Source organism: Cetorhinus maximus, chromosome 20, assembly GCF_964194155.1.
Source record: "Cetorhinus maximus chromosome 20, sCetMax3.hap1.1, whole genome shotgun sequence".
Taxonomy (NCBI): domain Eukaryota; kingdom Metazoa; phylum Chordata; class Chondrichthyes; order Lamniformes; family Cetorhinidae; genus Cetorhinus; species Cetorhinus maximus.
Window position 1 is genome coordinate 51585980 of NC_135898.1, and position 16233 is coordinate 51602212.

Genomic DNA, 16233 nt, shown 5'->3' on the forward strand with positions numbered 1-16233 from the left:
CAATATAGAAATCAGTCTGTTAACCTACCCCTAATAGTGATAGCAGGCAGAGGATCGAGTGTCCTTGGAAGGAACTGGTTAAGAGAGATCAATCTTAAGAAACGACTGAGATCTCAATCAGAAGCAGGAAATGTTACTGTTTGGAAAATGGAGTATGCAAAGATTCAACAAAAGGAACTCGTAGAGGTGATGCCTCAGGACAGAGTTCGAGTTGAAGTCAGTAACCTCCAAAAAGAAAAAGAAAACCTGCTGAAGGACTTCCACATATTGCTAGATTCCCTCAGATACCAATTTGTACTACTAAAAAGGTATGAGGAAGAACAGAAAGAATTCAGCATATCTCTGGCCGAGATGAAGAATAAATTAGCCGAGAAAACACAATAATACTTAATTCTCCAAGAAACATCTAACAAATGTAAAAAAGTGGAAGAGCTGGAGAATCAGCTATGTGAAAGCCAAGAATCTTTAAAAATAGAGACCACTGAGTTTTCAAAGGAGCTGACAGATGAGGAAATGCTGGAAGACTCAGCCACCAAGTTTACTCAAATTGAGCTTATACCTAAGCCTAGTCTGGCGATAAGGGAACTTGAAAAGAAGGCCAAGATTAAAGTCACTGCTGCCGAGAAGAAAGTCCATCAAAAGAAGACACAACAGGAGGCTGATCATACCATGTTGAATTTAGCCTTGCCAACATCCTGATTTTGAGAACCTTCTTGACAGTTGCCCTTATACTGTTGAACTTGGAGGGGAGGGGCAGCAGGAGTGCATGCAATTGGGCCCAAAAGAGGGTAAAAGCATTCCCATTGGATTCTGCACCACATGTAGAAGGAACTCCCCTTACTTTGGAAGTACCTGTAGAATCATTGAGCCTGAAAGGGTTGAAGAAACAAATTTACAAGTTCCTAGTGAAGATCCGAGTGACATATGACTCCTGAAAGGGAGGCCTCAAATAAACCATCCAAACTCATAGAACTGCAACATTTGATGTGTTTGAAGAAGCCTCCAGAGAGACTCAATTTGTAAATAGTTTATTTATGAAAATAGATGATATATTGTAAAGATTGTAAATTGTACTTTCAAGTAAAGGAGGAGGAATGTGGCAATCTGAGGTGTAATACACTTTCAAGAGAATGTGAGCAGATTGACCATGTGACAGGATTACCCAATTGCTGTGTAGCGTGGGCTACAATGTTAATCAATAGTTTAGAATAGGGTCTGGTCTGAGAAGCACACATGTCAGTGTTCTGTTACTTGTATCAATAAACAGCGTGTGTTTCATCTTATATTGATCTCTGCATCTGCGGTATATTGTTTACCAACTCACTCACTGGTAGATAGGCATGCAACTATGGTTGCTGAGCAAAGCGACCCGATAGAAGGAACATAACAGAGGGGAACTTGAAGGTGGTGGTGTTGCCATGTGTCTGCTGCCCTTGTCCTTCTAGATGGTAGTGATTGTGGGTTTGGAAGGTGCTGTCTAAGGACCCTTGGTGAGTTCCTGCAGTGCATCTTGCAGGTACTGCTGCCACTGTGTGTAGGTGGTAGAGGGAGTGAATGTTTGTAGATGGGATGCCAGTCAAGCAGGCATTTTGTCCTGGATAATATCAAGCTTCTTGAGTGTTGTTGGAGCTCTCACCTGCTCTTGTAGCTGCAGTACTTACATGGCTAGTCCAGTTCAGTTTCTGTATTTAATAAGTGTAATCATATGTTGATACATTACAAGACTATTTGACATTAAGTTGAAATAAATTGTTCTGCCCTTTTGTTGTGAATTGTTGTGATTACATTTGGAATAATGGGGCACCATTGGGGGATCACTGTGACTAGGAAATCTTACCTTAAACTTCTCTCAGTCCTTGCTTGGAATTCACATTAGCTTTCAATGCCTGCCTACAGGGCAGGTTTTTTCCTGTTGGCTTCAACAGCCTGATGTCAGAACCAAATACAAGAACACAAGAAATAGAAGCAGGAATAGACCATACAGCCCATCAAGCCTGCTCCACCATTTATCATAATTATGTCTGATCTTGGGCTTCAACTCTACATTCCTGCCCACTCCCCATATCCCTTGATTCCCTGAGAGACCAAAAATCTATCTCGCCCAGCCTTAAATATATTCAATGATCCAGCATCTACAACCCTCTGGGGTAGAGTGAAGAAATTTCTCCTCATCTCAGTCCTAAGTGATTGTCCCTTTATCCTGAGACAGTGCCCTAATGTTTTAGATTCCCCACCCAGCAGAAACAACCTGTTTGTATCCTGTCAAACCCCTTCAGAATTTTGTATATTACACTAAGACCATCTCTTATTCTTCTAAACTCCAGAGAATGTAGTGTCAATTTACTCAGCCTCTCATCATAGGACAAACCTCTCATCCCAGGGACTAATCTAGTGAACCTTCACTGAACCTCCTCCAATGCAAGTATATCCTTCCTTAAATATGGAGACCAAAAGTGCACACAATAATCCTGGTGTGGTCTCATGGAGGCCCTGTACAAATGTAGCAAGGCTTCTTTATTTTTTTTTAAAGAACGGCAGACTGCCACGTGCAGTGCCTGACTTGGATGTGTCTGAAGTCTTGGAGCTTGACTTCCCTACGTCATCCTACAAATGGTCTTGGAGGTTTAGCCTAGCAGGGGAGTGTAGCTACATCATATACCCTAGACCGGCGGAGCGGTCCTCTTCTAGGGGGTCATCCTCTGCGACCGAGCGCTGAGCTTCGGGAGGGACGCACATGGAGCTGTGAGGGAAGGGGGACACCCGCCTAGCCAGCCAGATCAGCTGAATCAACCCTAGTGATCAATGGGGTGACAGATGTCGCAGCCTGTACTGCAATCCCCTTGCAATAAAGGTAGCCAGCTGTGAGATGTCAATTAGGCTCATTAATGAGCCAATTAACACCCATTATCCCTGAGCCCATTGCAATTTAGTGGCTGCTCAAGATTTAATGAGGGCCGCACTCTCAGGAGGCTGCCAAGCAAACCCTGTAAGGTGGGGGGAGCGTCCCTTGTTCACAAGCACTCTATGCTCGATTGAGGGACCTAGCGTTGAGAAGGGGGGGGGACACTGAAAGCCACATCCCTGCCCCCCGTCTCCCATGGTTCCCACACGTAACCCCCAACTCACCATCATTCACCTTTGCTCTGGGCTCTCACAATGATCCAGGGCTTCTGGTGGGTGCATTGCTGCCAGAAGCTACTGGTCTCACTGGTGCTGGTGGCTTGAGGAGCTGCCAGCCACAGATTGGCCAGCAGCTCTCGGCAAGCGGGACTTCTGCCACTGGGGTTCTTAATCCCAGGGATGGCCTGACGGTGGCCACACTTGACTCCTACCCCACCCAATGGAACTGACGGGAGTTCCCCACCGGTCAGAGAACCGGTGGGCAAGAGCCCCGTCAGCCCAACAGAATCCCAGCCTATATCTCTTTGTAGCCTCATGTCCTCCTCACAGCTTACATTTCTACCTAGCTTTGTATCAACACCAATCTTAGATACATTACTCTCTGGCTTTTCGGCTAAGTCATTAATATATATGGTAAATAGCTGAGGCCCCAGCACTGAGCCTTGTAATACTCTATTAGTCACAGCCTGCCAACTTGAAAATGCCCCATTTTATGTCTACTCTTTGCTTCCTGACCATTAACCAATTCTTTTTCCATCCTAATATATCACTCTAAACTCCATGGGCCCTTACATTGTATATTAACCTTTTGTGTGGCACCTTATCGAATATTTTTGGAAATCCAGTTATACTAAAGGTTCCCCTTTATCTACCCTACTAGTTACATTCTCAAAATACCTTGTTGTGAAACCATGCTTTATGAAAAATGACTATGAATTTATTGACTGGAAACCCCTAACTGAATTGTTAAAAAGGCTAAAGACATATTCCAAGGACTCGCGATCACAGTCAACAATAGCTTCACATTTGCATCACCATACCTTCTACATTCCAAGGTCATTAAGTGGAGCAAACCTGTCTGCAAATCCTCATCAGAAACAATTGCCATGAAGGAGTATGAATGGGGGCCACCTCCACCACCATTAGCAAGGCATCCAGACAATCTACTGGGTACTCAGCTGGGTGAAGACAAACTATTAGACATATTTACTTGGACACTGGGACCCTGGCTGAGAGAGGAATTTCCAGCCATGACACAATCAAAATACAATTGGAATACACTAGCCATGACCATATTTGGGTCATTGGGCAGTTATAGCGAAAGGCTCATGAGAAAAGCTGTGTGTTTAAGCACATGTTTACTCTGAAGATGAGGATAAGCAACTGAGATGTTGAAGGATCAAGACCCTGAGTGGGTTCTCTCTCTCCCTCTCCAGACAACCTGCAAGTTTCGGACTTTCTGCTGTTTTTGACTTATCATGTGCCTTTAAAAATAACTCAACCCTACAGCTGCTATCTTCAGAAGAACAAATAAATTGTCATCTACATCTTTAAACTGCCTCAACAGTGAATCAGAAGGACCACCAAATTAAGCCTAAAGCCAGCCAAGTCATCAACCTTCAAGAACCGTATAATCATTTTACTTTATTGGGCTTTAAATTGCTCAATCTATCCTTCCACTCTGAAAACTATTTCCATGTATGTGAACTTTGTGTGTATGAGAAAGTTGGAGTGTTTTTGTTTCTTTTTCTTTTTCTTAGGTTTAAGTACAATAAATGCCATTTTCTTTTTAAAAAGCAACTCAAGCAAACCTGTCTGTTTTGTGCATTTTATAGTCATAGCACATAAACAGTTAGACACTCACTGAATAAAAACCTGCTGCAGTCAAATGAGTGGAAAAAGAGGGGAGTCATCCTACCCCTCTTCACCTGGTCATAACAACTTGAATAAATTTGTCAAACACAATTTCCCTTTCACTAAACCATGTTGACTTTGTATGATCACACTATGATTTCCTAAGTGCATTGTTAAGACTTCCTTAATAATAGATACAAGCACTTTCCCAACAACTGATGTCAAGCTAATTTGGCCAATAGTTCCCCGTTTTCTCTCTCCCTCCACTTTTTGAATAACAATGTTACATTTGCTAACTTCCAATCTGCTAGGACCATTCCAGAATCTTGGAAATTTTGGAAAACCATAACCAGCGCATCCACTATCTCTGCAGCTATCTGTTTAAGTAACCTCAGATGTCAGTCGTCAGGTCCTGGCGGTCTGTTGGATTTTAGTCCCTTGAGTTTCTTCAGTACTTTTTCTCTGGGGTCCTGAACCCACACTTACCAGTTGCCAGACTAGTAGATCTAGTTTCCCAGAGGTGGCCTCCTAATGGGCCTTCTCCGCGCTCACCATCCTATTAAGGATGGTGGGTGGGCTCCGGATGCTGCCAGCCCAGTCACAGGGCCAACAACTCTCGAGTCTAGACTCACTGGAAGAGGTGGGAGCTGCTGAGACAGGTCTGAGAACATGAGTGCGCCTCAAAATGGAACTTAATTATAAAGGCAAAGACAAGGATAGCTGCTCAGTTTCGGGATACCCACTATTCTCATGATTCACAGCATTTCTATAGGTTCACTAGTGTTGCTGAGGAGCACAAGGACAAAACATGCACAAATATAAGAATAAGAATAGAGCTAGCTCAAAAGAAGGTTTGAGTCTCTGGATAACCTGGGATGTGCCTTGTAGTGTCGTCCAGCCCAGTCCCTTGATTTATAGCAGCATGCTGTGATCTTCACAATATTGGAATCAGGGATGAGCAGACCTTAGATGTCTCGAAGATTCCAGAGAGACAGAAGAATACAATGCTGATGCTGTAAGCCCTGCCACATGGAGAACAAGAAGCTTATGCAGTGGTATTGGCTGCTAGATATCTGACAGGCAGACTATTCAGCACACTTTCACAGATAAATGGAGCACTATTATTTAGAAGTCTCAGCTCATCAAAGCCCTGCCTCCTCTCACCAAGCTCTCAACGATCTGTGTAAAATCTTCCCTCGTCATATCGAGCTTTCACATTCTAGAGCTGAGCCATAAAATCAGCACATTACCATTGTCATACAAGAGAACCAACACAAAGCAGCTCTTACATCCAATCTTCCAGTGATTAATTACAACTGGTTAGAATAAACATAATTTGTCTGTCACCATATACATTTCTTGTGACCACAACAGTTTATATCTATCCTGTTCTAACTCTTCTTCTATATGTCATCCAAGCTGTTGCAAAATATTATGAGCACCTTGGGTCAGAAGTAACTTTCTCACTGGTTCATCCAAGAATTGAGATGAAAACGGGATAGGTTGACTATTTATCAAAGGCTCTTTTTGTAGCTGGATCCTGAAAAGATGAAGGCTATTGGACTTGATAAAGTACTCCCCCTATGGAGCTACCATGAGGGTGTCACAGCCTCTGAAGCATGCACACCAGCTTCTCAATTGGCATTGGGTACAGGGGAAGAATTTTCTCCTCCTTTGTGGGGGCTGAGCGGGAGTGGGCATGGGCAGGTGTGCAGCCAATCGCCCCCCGTGATCGGCTGTGCGCCACCATTTTGCGCGGTCGGGCTAATTAAGGCGCACCCGGAAGCACTGAGTGCTCCCTGTGTGGGCGGGGGGAGTAGGCTGAGTCAGGGCCTGCACTCTTTCGCACATGCGTGCGAAAGAGCGTAGAAATCTCCCTGAGGCACCGAGCTGCCTCAAGGAGATTAGTTTGATGGTCAAAAATTTTAACTTTAATAAAAATTTTTACTCAGTTTATAAACACTTCATGAAACTTCATCCCGCCCGTGGATGAGGTTTCATGGTAAATGCGAAGGCCGCCTGGGCTCTTCGTCTGCCCGCCAACATTAAGGTTGGACGGGCAGCTCCGTTAAGTATTTTAATTAGTTTTTAAATGGTCTTAATAGGCCTTTGACAGTTCAGTGGGCACGTAGCTGACTCCGGTGTGTGCCCACCAAACTGAAAATCGGAATGATGTGCGATGACGTTGGGATGCATGCCCAACATCACCACACGTCATTTTACACGTCAGTGTGCAGGGCCCGCCCCCACACGCTGACCCGAAGATTCTGACCCAGGTTTCTGGTTGTGAGCGGTCAGTGGGAGAACAAATCTCACAGAATTCGACAGATCCTTAAACCTTTCAAAGAGGGTCACTGAACGTCCCCTTGATTCCACTGAGATGCAACTTTGTATAAATTTGCAATTCAATTGACGATGGCCTCTCTGGATGGTATCGCCAAAACTTACAGTCCTTTATTCAGAGGGGGATAACTTTAAGTTTTGGCGATAGTGCAAAACAGAAAATAACAGATTGACTACCCATTATTCAACTCTCCCAAATAATGTTCCATTGAAGTTGACAGGAAGGAAATGTAGAAGAAGTGTATAACAGGCAGCCAATCCTGTCTCCGAATAAAGCCTTTACTTTTCCAGGACCAGGCAGTCAAATATGTGCTAGCAGTATTTCCAGATCAGCATCAGAAAAATTAGAAACTTATCTTTATTCAACCAGCCAGTTTAGTTCTTCTTCCAAGAGCCTGCTCAGCCCCCTAACTGTATGAATCCCTCCATTAACAGCAATTATGCTTTTGCTTTGCCACCTTATTAATTTACAGGAAATTCCCCACCGCACCCTCCATCCACCCCCCGCCGTCCACCCCCACCCCCCCCCCCCCCCCCCCCCCCCCCCCGCCCCCCATTGGACCTGTTCACCCACTGGTGAGACGTTGCCCTTGCCCTGACAGTATTATTTAACTTAGCTGGCCATAGAGTTGATGAGGTCCGGCTCTTATGATTTTGGCAGATATAGATACTGCCCTGAGTACTTAAATCAGCAGAGCAAAGCCCCATGCAGGAATTTTCAGCCCTTAATCTTTTGTCTCATCAGAGTATATCACTCCCCTTCACGTGTCCTTCTTTAATGGTCTAACTGTGACCTTCACTGGCACCTTGTTTTTCCATTACCAGTTTGAGTTTCATGTTTTTTTGTCCTTTTAGTCAGCTTCAGGCCATACCACTCCCCTTCTAATTTCAATGGGCTTGAAGCTTCTTTGGTTTTAGTGTGTCATCTGTCATCACTACCCTGCACCTCACAAACTATGTCACGTCCTTTTTTCTTCAAGCCATTGCACTGTCCTTCTCATTTCAGTCAATATGTGTGCCCTAATATTTTAATATTTACATATCTTTTGTACTCAGGCACAGAGATTACACTCCAATGTATCAGTGAACCCGGACCTTTGTATTAGAGAGGTAAGCATCCATTAAGTCAACTCATAATAGCTCATTAGGGGCTTATTTTTTTAAGCACAATAATATTTACCATCTGAACTTTCTTGAATAATTTGAATTCATATATAATGCATTCTCAGGCTTGAATTTCATTCAAAACTAATTCAAACAGACATATGAAAGTGTCTTGTATTGTTTTTGCAAATGTTTTTAGGAAAATGTCATTTAAACTTATGTAAAAGAAATGGTAAGTGTTGACTCCAATAATAATATTTAAAAATATCCATTACTTAATTAAGCACCAGACTTTCACATTTTAATGGATAATAAGGAAGTGTCCCTGCTGTAAGATACCCTTGACTTATGTCACTTCTGTTCACCCACTGCATTAAATGAATGAGTGCAGGGTCCAGTAGAATAGTCCATAAATAGAACTATTTAACTAGAATGTGGATTTATATTTTTAAAAATATGTTGGGTATGTAGGGGTGGTGTGCTACTTGTTCCTTCAAAAGGGAAGTCCATTTATCTTTTGAAAATGAAATAAGCCTCATTGTCAGCGCTCCCAAAAGGAGAAACTATGCGCCTACCCCTTTAAAAAATATTGCATTGCGCCACCCAAAGGAACATTTTGTAATATTACGCATTTCATCCTTCTGAATCGCATATATTGGAGAAAGTTGTGCCTAAGGTACCTCAAAAGTCACCACACATACTTTTGCCCATCAGAGCATTAGAGTTGCTTATTAGAGTTTGTTTGTTATTCTGCATTTATTAAATGTTGCAGAGACTTTCAGCTCTTCTTATTACTTCCTAAAAGTATTCTAGTATTCATTCAGTACAAAAATTTGCTTGCAAGTAATATTTGCAGTACATCGTGTTGCCAACTGCCTCCTCTTTTTTTTATTCTTTCATGGGACGTGAGCATCACTGACAAGGCCAGCATTTTTGCTCATCCCTAATTGCCTTTGAGAAGGTAGTGGTGAGCTACCTTGTTAAATTGCTGCAGTCCATCTGGTGTAGTATACTTAAGGTGCTGTTAGGAAAGGAGTTCCACGATTTTGACCCAACAACAATGAAGGAATAGCAATATAGTTCCAAGTCAAGATGGTGTGGGACTTGAAGGGAACTTGAAGGTGGTGGTGTTCCCATCCATTTACTGCCTTTTTCTTTCTAGGTGGTAGAGGTCACGGGTTTGGAAGGTGCTGTCGAAGGAACCTTGGTGAGTTGCTGCAGTGCATCTAGTATATGGTACACACTGTTGCCACTCTGCATCAATGGTGCAGCAAGTAAATGGTTAAGGTGTTGATCAAGTAGACTGCCTTGTCCTGGATGGTATTGAGCTTCTTGAGTGCTGTTGGAGCCACACTCATTCAGGGAAGTGAAGAGTATTCCATTACAATCCTGACTTGTGTCTTGTAGATAGTGCACGGTCTTTGGGGAGTGAGTAGGTGAATTACTCGCTGCAGAATTCCCAGCCTCTGACCTGTTTTTCTTGTAGTCACTGTATTTATATATTTTTAAATTAATTTACAGGATGTGGACTTCACTGGCTAGGCCAGTATTTATTGCCCATCCCTAACTGCCCTTGAGAAGGTGGTGGTGAGCCAGTTAAGTTTCTGGTCAATCATAGCCCCCAGAATGCTGATGGTGAGGGATTCAGCAATGGTAATGCTATTGAATGTCAAGGGAAGATGGCTATATTTTCTCTAGGAGATGGTCATTGCCTGGAACTTGGGTGAAGCGAATGTTACTTGCCACTTATCAGCCCAAGCCTAAATGTTGTCCAGGTCTTGTCACATATGGACATGGACTGTTCGGTTTCTGAGGAGTCATGAATGGCACTGAACATTGTGCAACCACCAGTGAACATCCTTGCTTCTTGTCTTATGATGTAGGGAAGGTCATTGATAAAGCAGCTGAAGATAGTTGGGCCTAGGATACTACCCTGAGGAACTCCTGCAGTGATGCTCTGGGCTGAGATGATTGGTCTCCAACAACCACATGGCATGGGCATTTTCTGTTGGCATAAAAATGATGATGTTTCATTCTGCTCACAGATACTCTGGTCAGATCAAGGGCAGAAGTCATCAGTGCCTACTCCTTACTTAGGAAGTACAAGCCTGAGGATTTTTGACTGGTATCCTAATGGGGTGTGGGGGAAGGTGGTAGGTTTAGCGGTTGGGATATTCATATTTCCAGGTGGTCCTACCAAATTTGACACCAGGACTTGATTAACATTCCTGGACTCCATTTTCTGGCCACAACCAACCAGATCAAAAGGCTGGCTCACTGTCTGGTGGGTGGGTAGGCCTTTGGCAAAAGGCCCAAGCCATGGAGCGGATGAGCGGACGGGAGAGAAGAAGTGATCTCATGGGTGAAGATGGACACTGGGGGCGGGGGGAGCCCCAGAGAGTTATGTTGAGAGTTGGATATATCACAGAGGTCGGAGGAGTAGGTCAGGTATTGTAGTGAGTGTGGGCAGGATGTCCAATTGTAGAGGGTGGTCCAGTGGTAGGGAGATTAACATGGTGGACCTGGGGTAGAGGGTGAGCACTCCTGCTCCTCATGGCCCATAAGCAGCACTGGAAAAGCACTTATCTGTTCAATTCATTTGTTCTCATCTCCTTTCAGCTGTCTGATTTTTTGAGGCCTGAGAAACATAGCCAGCTAGTGTTAAACCTGAAACACAGATAAAATCTTAGACATGCCCCCTCTGGACAGCAGATTGTTCTCATTCCCTCCACCCCCCAATCTGCCTTCATTAAGACTGGAAGTGGATTGAGGTCTGCAAGGGTTTCAGATTTCTTTCTTTTTAACCCCTACCTACCTTTCCCCCATTGTCTACCTATTTTTGGGAAATTAAAATTACCCTAATGATTTTGAATATGAGCACTGGCTTATCTCATCATGTGTTTCCAACTTCTTGCTCATCCCAAGATACAAATGGGAATAACTTAAGACCATCTACTGACTATTAAAGCAATCTGTTCCATTCTACCAAAGGTTTTCCTTCAAAAGCCCTCAACCACAGTGCTTCACAGGATATTTTATCATCCCTTCTTATCTCTACTTTTAATCCTGTTTAAAATCAGATGTTTCTCTAGCTGCTTGTTAAGGAAGTTAATCAATGTTGCATTAAGCAGAATTGATGAGATGTTGTCTTCTGTTGCCAACTGCACTGTGGGAAAAAATGTTCTTCTAATCCCTAATTTCATTTGAGGTTTGCCAATGTTACATTCATGTCCTCTAGTCTAACTACCCACACAGTCTATCGCTTTTAACAAAGTAATTCTCAATTTTTTTTTTACATGAATGAGAATAATCCCATTTCTAACATCACATTTTCATAATAAGGATATCAGTCCATACACAATAGAATGAAAATCATATAGAGGCATTTGAACAAACATTTCTAAATTCAAAGACTTTCCCATGTGGAATACAAAATTTAGGGTTAAATACTTGAGAGCTAGAAATTCTGGGCATTCTGCTCCATCGATGAAAATGTGGAGCAGCCTGGAAGGTCCTTCAGACTCTCACCATTGGCATCAACAGTGTGGGCAGTCGATATGCCCACTCACACGATCTGAAATTTACAGTGCATGGGGTGGAAATCTGACAGAACCAAGGCATGTCCTATTTTCCCCACCCCCTCTTCCCACCATTCCCCCACCTCGCCCCTGGAAAGGAGGGGGAATGAATAATGTAGTCCAGGAACTTGTACAAAACCATCCACAAAACTGACTATTAGTGGGACAGCTCATGGCAGTTATGCATTTTCCTTGTTCACCAACTTAGGTGGAGCCTTCTGTTGCATTAGAGCATCTTTAAAATTCTTTAAACCTGAGCCAAAAACTACCAAAATGCATCTAAGGCAATTAGTAATTTGAAATATTTCTGGTAGTTAAATCTTGACCTCATGGTTCACATCCTATGCTCTGCTTAAACTTGTGAAAAGAACCATTTTTTTATTATTAAGATTAATTGGCATTTGGAAAAGTATGGGATAATAAAGGAAAGTCAGCACAGTTTTGTCATGTTTGACTGACGGATCAAGCTCTTTGATAAAGTAAGGGAGAGGATTAATGAGAATGGTGCAATTGATATCGTGTATCTGGACTTTCAAAAGGCAAATAACAATTAAGTGCAAAATAATAGACTTGCTTGTAAAATTAAAGCCCATGGGATTAAAGAGACAGTGGCTATGTGAATACAAATTGGCTAAGGGACAGAAAACATTGTTTTCCAGGTTGGAGGATCGTATGCAGTGGTGTTCCTGAGGGTTTGGTATGAAGACTCCTGCTCTTTTTGATCTTTAATAATGACCTGGACATAATTTCAAGATTTGCAGGTGCTGCTAAAGAAATACTAAGTGCATTGGCCACAATAAGTCTACAATGGGCTAACTTTATGTAAGTTACAGGGGAGGTCCCCATTGATCTGCACCAAGGTGCACCGGAAGTAAAACCGAGCAAATTCCTTTGCAGGTGCACACTCTGACCTGCCAACATCTCCAGGCAAACCAGTGCATTTGGGTGCAGGCCTAAGAAGTTCTCCCCTATATGTGCTCAGTGACAAAATTTGCTAATGGAATTTTAAATGTTTTCAGACACACATCTCTACTTCAAATGATAAGGAGATTGCTGCTGTACAATCCAAAGAACAGACATCTCCAAAGAGTTCATCTGCTGACAGTCCAGAGATTCACATCAGTGCAGTGCTGTGGATGATCACCATTGCACATTCAACTTTTCCTTGCTTCTACTCAACAGAAACATTGTAGTTGCATAAAAGGACCTGTACAAAATCTATTCCTTGTCCATTTTATTTTTCAAAAATTCTAGTCTACAGACTGTGGAGGCACCATGCTGAAGCAAATTCATTGTAACGGGGTGTGGGGAGGGGGGGAAGCTTCTTGTGAATTAGGGGCCATGTGATACTTGATGCAATCCTACATTCCAAACAGAAACCTCGTGGGCATGTGGAGTTGACGGACCCGGATTTAATTGTGGCTGCACATATTTTTGCCCTAGCCTTAAGCTGGGAGCTTGGAAGCAGTTTACATTGAATTCTGTGTGCATTGTCCATGCAACTGCTTTATTGAATCTGACAAGTTAGGTACAGCACAGTCGGGATGTCACGTTATCTCCTTTGACAATGGTATTGTTCAGCAACAGTTTTCACCTGCGGGGTGGGAAGACATACTGTTGATTTTTTCCCCCTTTTGTTTGTTGGATTGCTTCAGATGTTTTAATCTTTTCCAATACATCCATATTCCCTGCAATGTTTATGTAAATGGTCTGCACTCAAAACTGAAACAAAACATTACCCATGTCACAAGCCACTGTAAAGGCTTTTACTTTATCAAGAATCTCAAATTGTGATGTGCTTAAGATTCTTTAAACAGTGATATTTACAATTGCAAAAAGAAGTTATTTTAAAGTTAGCCTTAATAAACAGAAGTTTGTATTCCTTTAAACTAATGTCATTAATACAAGCACTTAGTGAGCAACATTGTCAAAGCTGAAGAGCCCTAATAATGTAATAAAGTGTACTCTGGATTACTAATGTTGTACAGTAATTCACTCAGTGGCTAGTAACCTTTTAGCTTATATGTTGGTAAACAGCCACAGTTTTAGGAAATAGTCAGGATTAAAACTCCTGAATTTGACAACTAAGTAGAAATGAAGAGGGAGACTCCTTCAGCTGTAACCAACAGTGACACTGGAAATAATGGAAAATTTATGTCATATTTTACAATGGAGCATTAAAACATGTTTACACATCAAAGATATCATTGCTTGTCTCCTTCCATAATTTATACATTTAAAGCTTCTTTGTATTTCCTTGTGGAACTATTCCTAATTTAAGCTCTGTAAATGCACAGTTGTTTAGCATTATCACTTACTATTTTCATCCACTAGATATGAGATGAAAGCAAATGAGAAGAAATATTTAATCTATGGAGGATCTGTATTGACATATACAAATATGCACATAATCTTTTATTGGATTAAGGTTACAGATTATATTATTGTAAATCTAAAAGCCGGATTTTCTGGCCCCATCATGGTGGGACCCGCCACGGGAGATTCGGCGCCCCAGCAAGAAGTCCATTGACTTTCAGAGGGACCAGACGATTCCGATGGCGGGCAGGGCCAGAAAATCCTATCCAAAGAGTCATCAATTATGTCATTTAAATGTATTTTCTTGAGAAAGTAATTGAATGTTAAAAATGTAATTTAAAAGGTCTTATCTAAGGTACTGTCACAAGCTTGTGCAAATATTAATATGGACAAACCATCAAAATTTGAATTCTGTACCTGATAGCAAAGAAAATACAGCCATTTTATCCCCAATCAACCAAGGCCAACTAACAAAGAACTGGGATATCGTGGGATACTGGAGAATACAAAAGGTGTTTACACACATATCACTATGGTCTGGATTTTGCTGTCAGCATTCACATGGGGCAGCATTTCCCGTCAGCAAGCGGGGGGCAGGGCCCGCTTGCCAACGCGTAAAATGACGCGCGGTGACGTCGGGCGTGCGTCCCAACATTACTACGCATCATTTAGATTGTCAGTTCGGCGGGCGCACAGCTGAGTCGGCTGCACGCCTGCCGAACTGTCAAAGGCCTATTAAGGCCTGTTAAAAACTAATTAAAACAATTAAATTAGCAGTCCGTCCAACCTTAAGGTTGGCAGGCAGGCGAAGAGCCCAGGCGGCCTTTGCATATTTCATGGAACCTCATCTACGGGTTTCATGAAGTGTTTAAAAAAAATCAGTAAAATTTTTTCCAAAATTTCATTAACATGTCACATGAGGGGGACATATTTCAAAAGTATAAAAATCCTTTATTAAAAAGCTTAACACTGAAACAAATCTCCCTGAAGCACCTCCGTGCCTCAGGGAGATCTTTGCGCTCTTTCGCGTGCATGGGCAAAAGAGCGCAGGGAACCACTCAGGGAAACCCCCCCAGCCCGCGCAGGGAGCGCTCCCGAGCAAGCATCATGATAGGTGGGCCTTAATTGGCACGCCCACGTAAAATGGCAGCGCGGACCCGATCAGGGCACTGATTGAGTTCGCGCCCACCCCTGCACAACCGCCCCGACAGGGGAAAACTTCTAGCCATGATTACTCTCTGAAACTGATTGCAACTTCTCAAGCCCGCACATGCATAGTTTAACATGGAAATTCAGTAGTTGCTGCCACTGATTTAACACCCCCCACATATGGTGATGATTCCCCAGATTGCAATCAAGCAAAAATCACTGAACTAACATTTTATGCTATTAATCCCACTGTAAACTCCCTTGAAAATGTTATACCTTGTTGATTAAGGTGTGATTGAGTTTTTGGTAGTATACTAAAGTTCATAATTATTGCTGAACAACCTTACTGGCTCTGAAAAATTAATTTTAAACTTCTGGATTGTCAAATTACTCCATAATGACCGAAAACACATTTAAGATAATATTTTTAAAGCTTTGTTTATATTTCATCTTCTATCTTAATTCCATGCATATGTCCCAACCATTTATTTTGTTTGCCATAAATTTTTGATTAAAATTTTACTTCCTGATTTCCTGATTGTCCGAATACTTCAATGTGATTGGCTGTTTACCCTGTTTGATGGCATCACTATTAGTGGGTGCCTGGAGATCCCATTGATTTGCCAGCAGATTCAAACTATCAGGAGAGGTGAAATCTATGGCACAGAGGTCGAAGGTCAGTGATGAGCACCATCACTTGCCATTAACCAGGAAATAAGGCCTATTTAAATCTACGGTTAACTCATTTGACTCTCGGGTAAATTCAGTGCCTTATCGATCTTTTTCTCAAGCTTTTCAAGAATGTGCAAAGAAAGAATCATTGGAACAAGCAGCCAAATAAGGCAGCAGGGAATGGCACCCAAGCAAAGAAGAGCCACCCAGAATTTTACAGGCATGAACCTCCAGCCCTCCTGGAGGAAATAGAACTAAGGAGAAGTTCTGGGTATCTGTGCCAAGTAGCTTACATGCGCCACCTGAAGCAAGATAG

At 42.4% G+C, this 16233-nt stretch overlaps 1 protein-coding gene across 1 annotated transcript in view; it reads left to right on the forward strand.

Moving 5' to 3' along the window:
• gfra1b (gdnf family receptor alpha 1b) overlaps window positions 1–13980 on the forward strand; it is a 277689-nt gene extending 263709 nt beyond the window's left edge. The window contains exons 8-10 of the mRNA XM_078564689.1: window positions 8155–8208; window positions 9365–9409; window positions 12800–13980. Coding sequence (XP_078420815.1) covers window positions 8155–8208; window positions 9365–9409; window positions 12800–12973 — 273 coding nt within the window. The 3' untranslated portion in view covers window positions 12974–13980. The remainder of the gene's footprint in view (window positions 1–8154; window positions 8209–9364; window positions 9410–12799) is intronic.
• Window positions 13981–16233: the final 2253 nt, after the last annotated feature.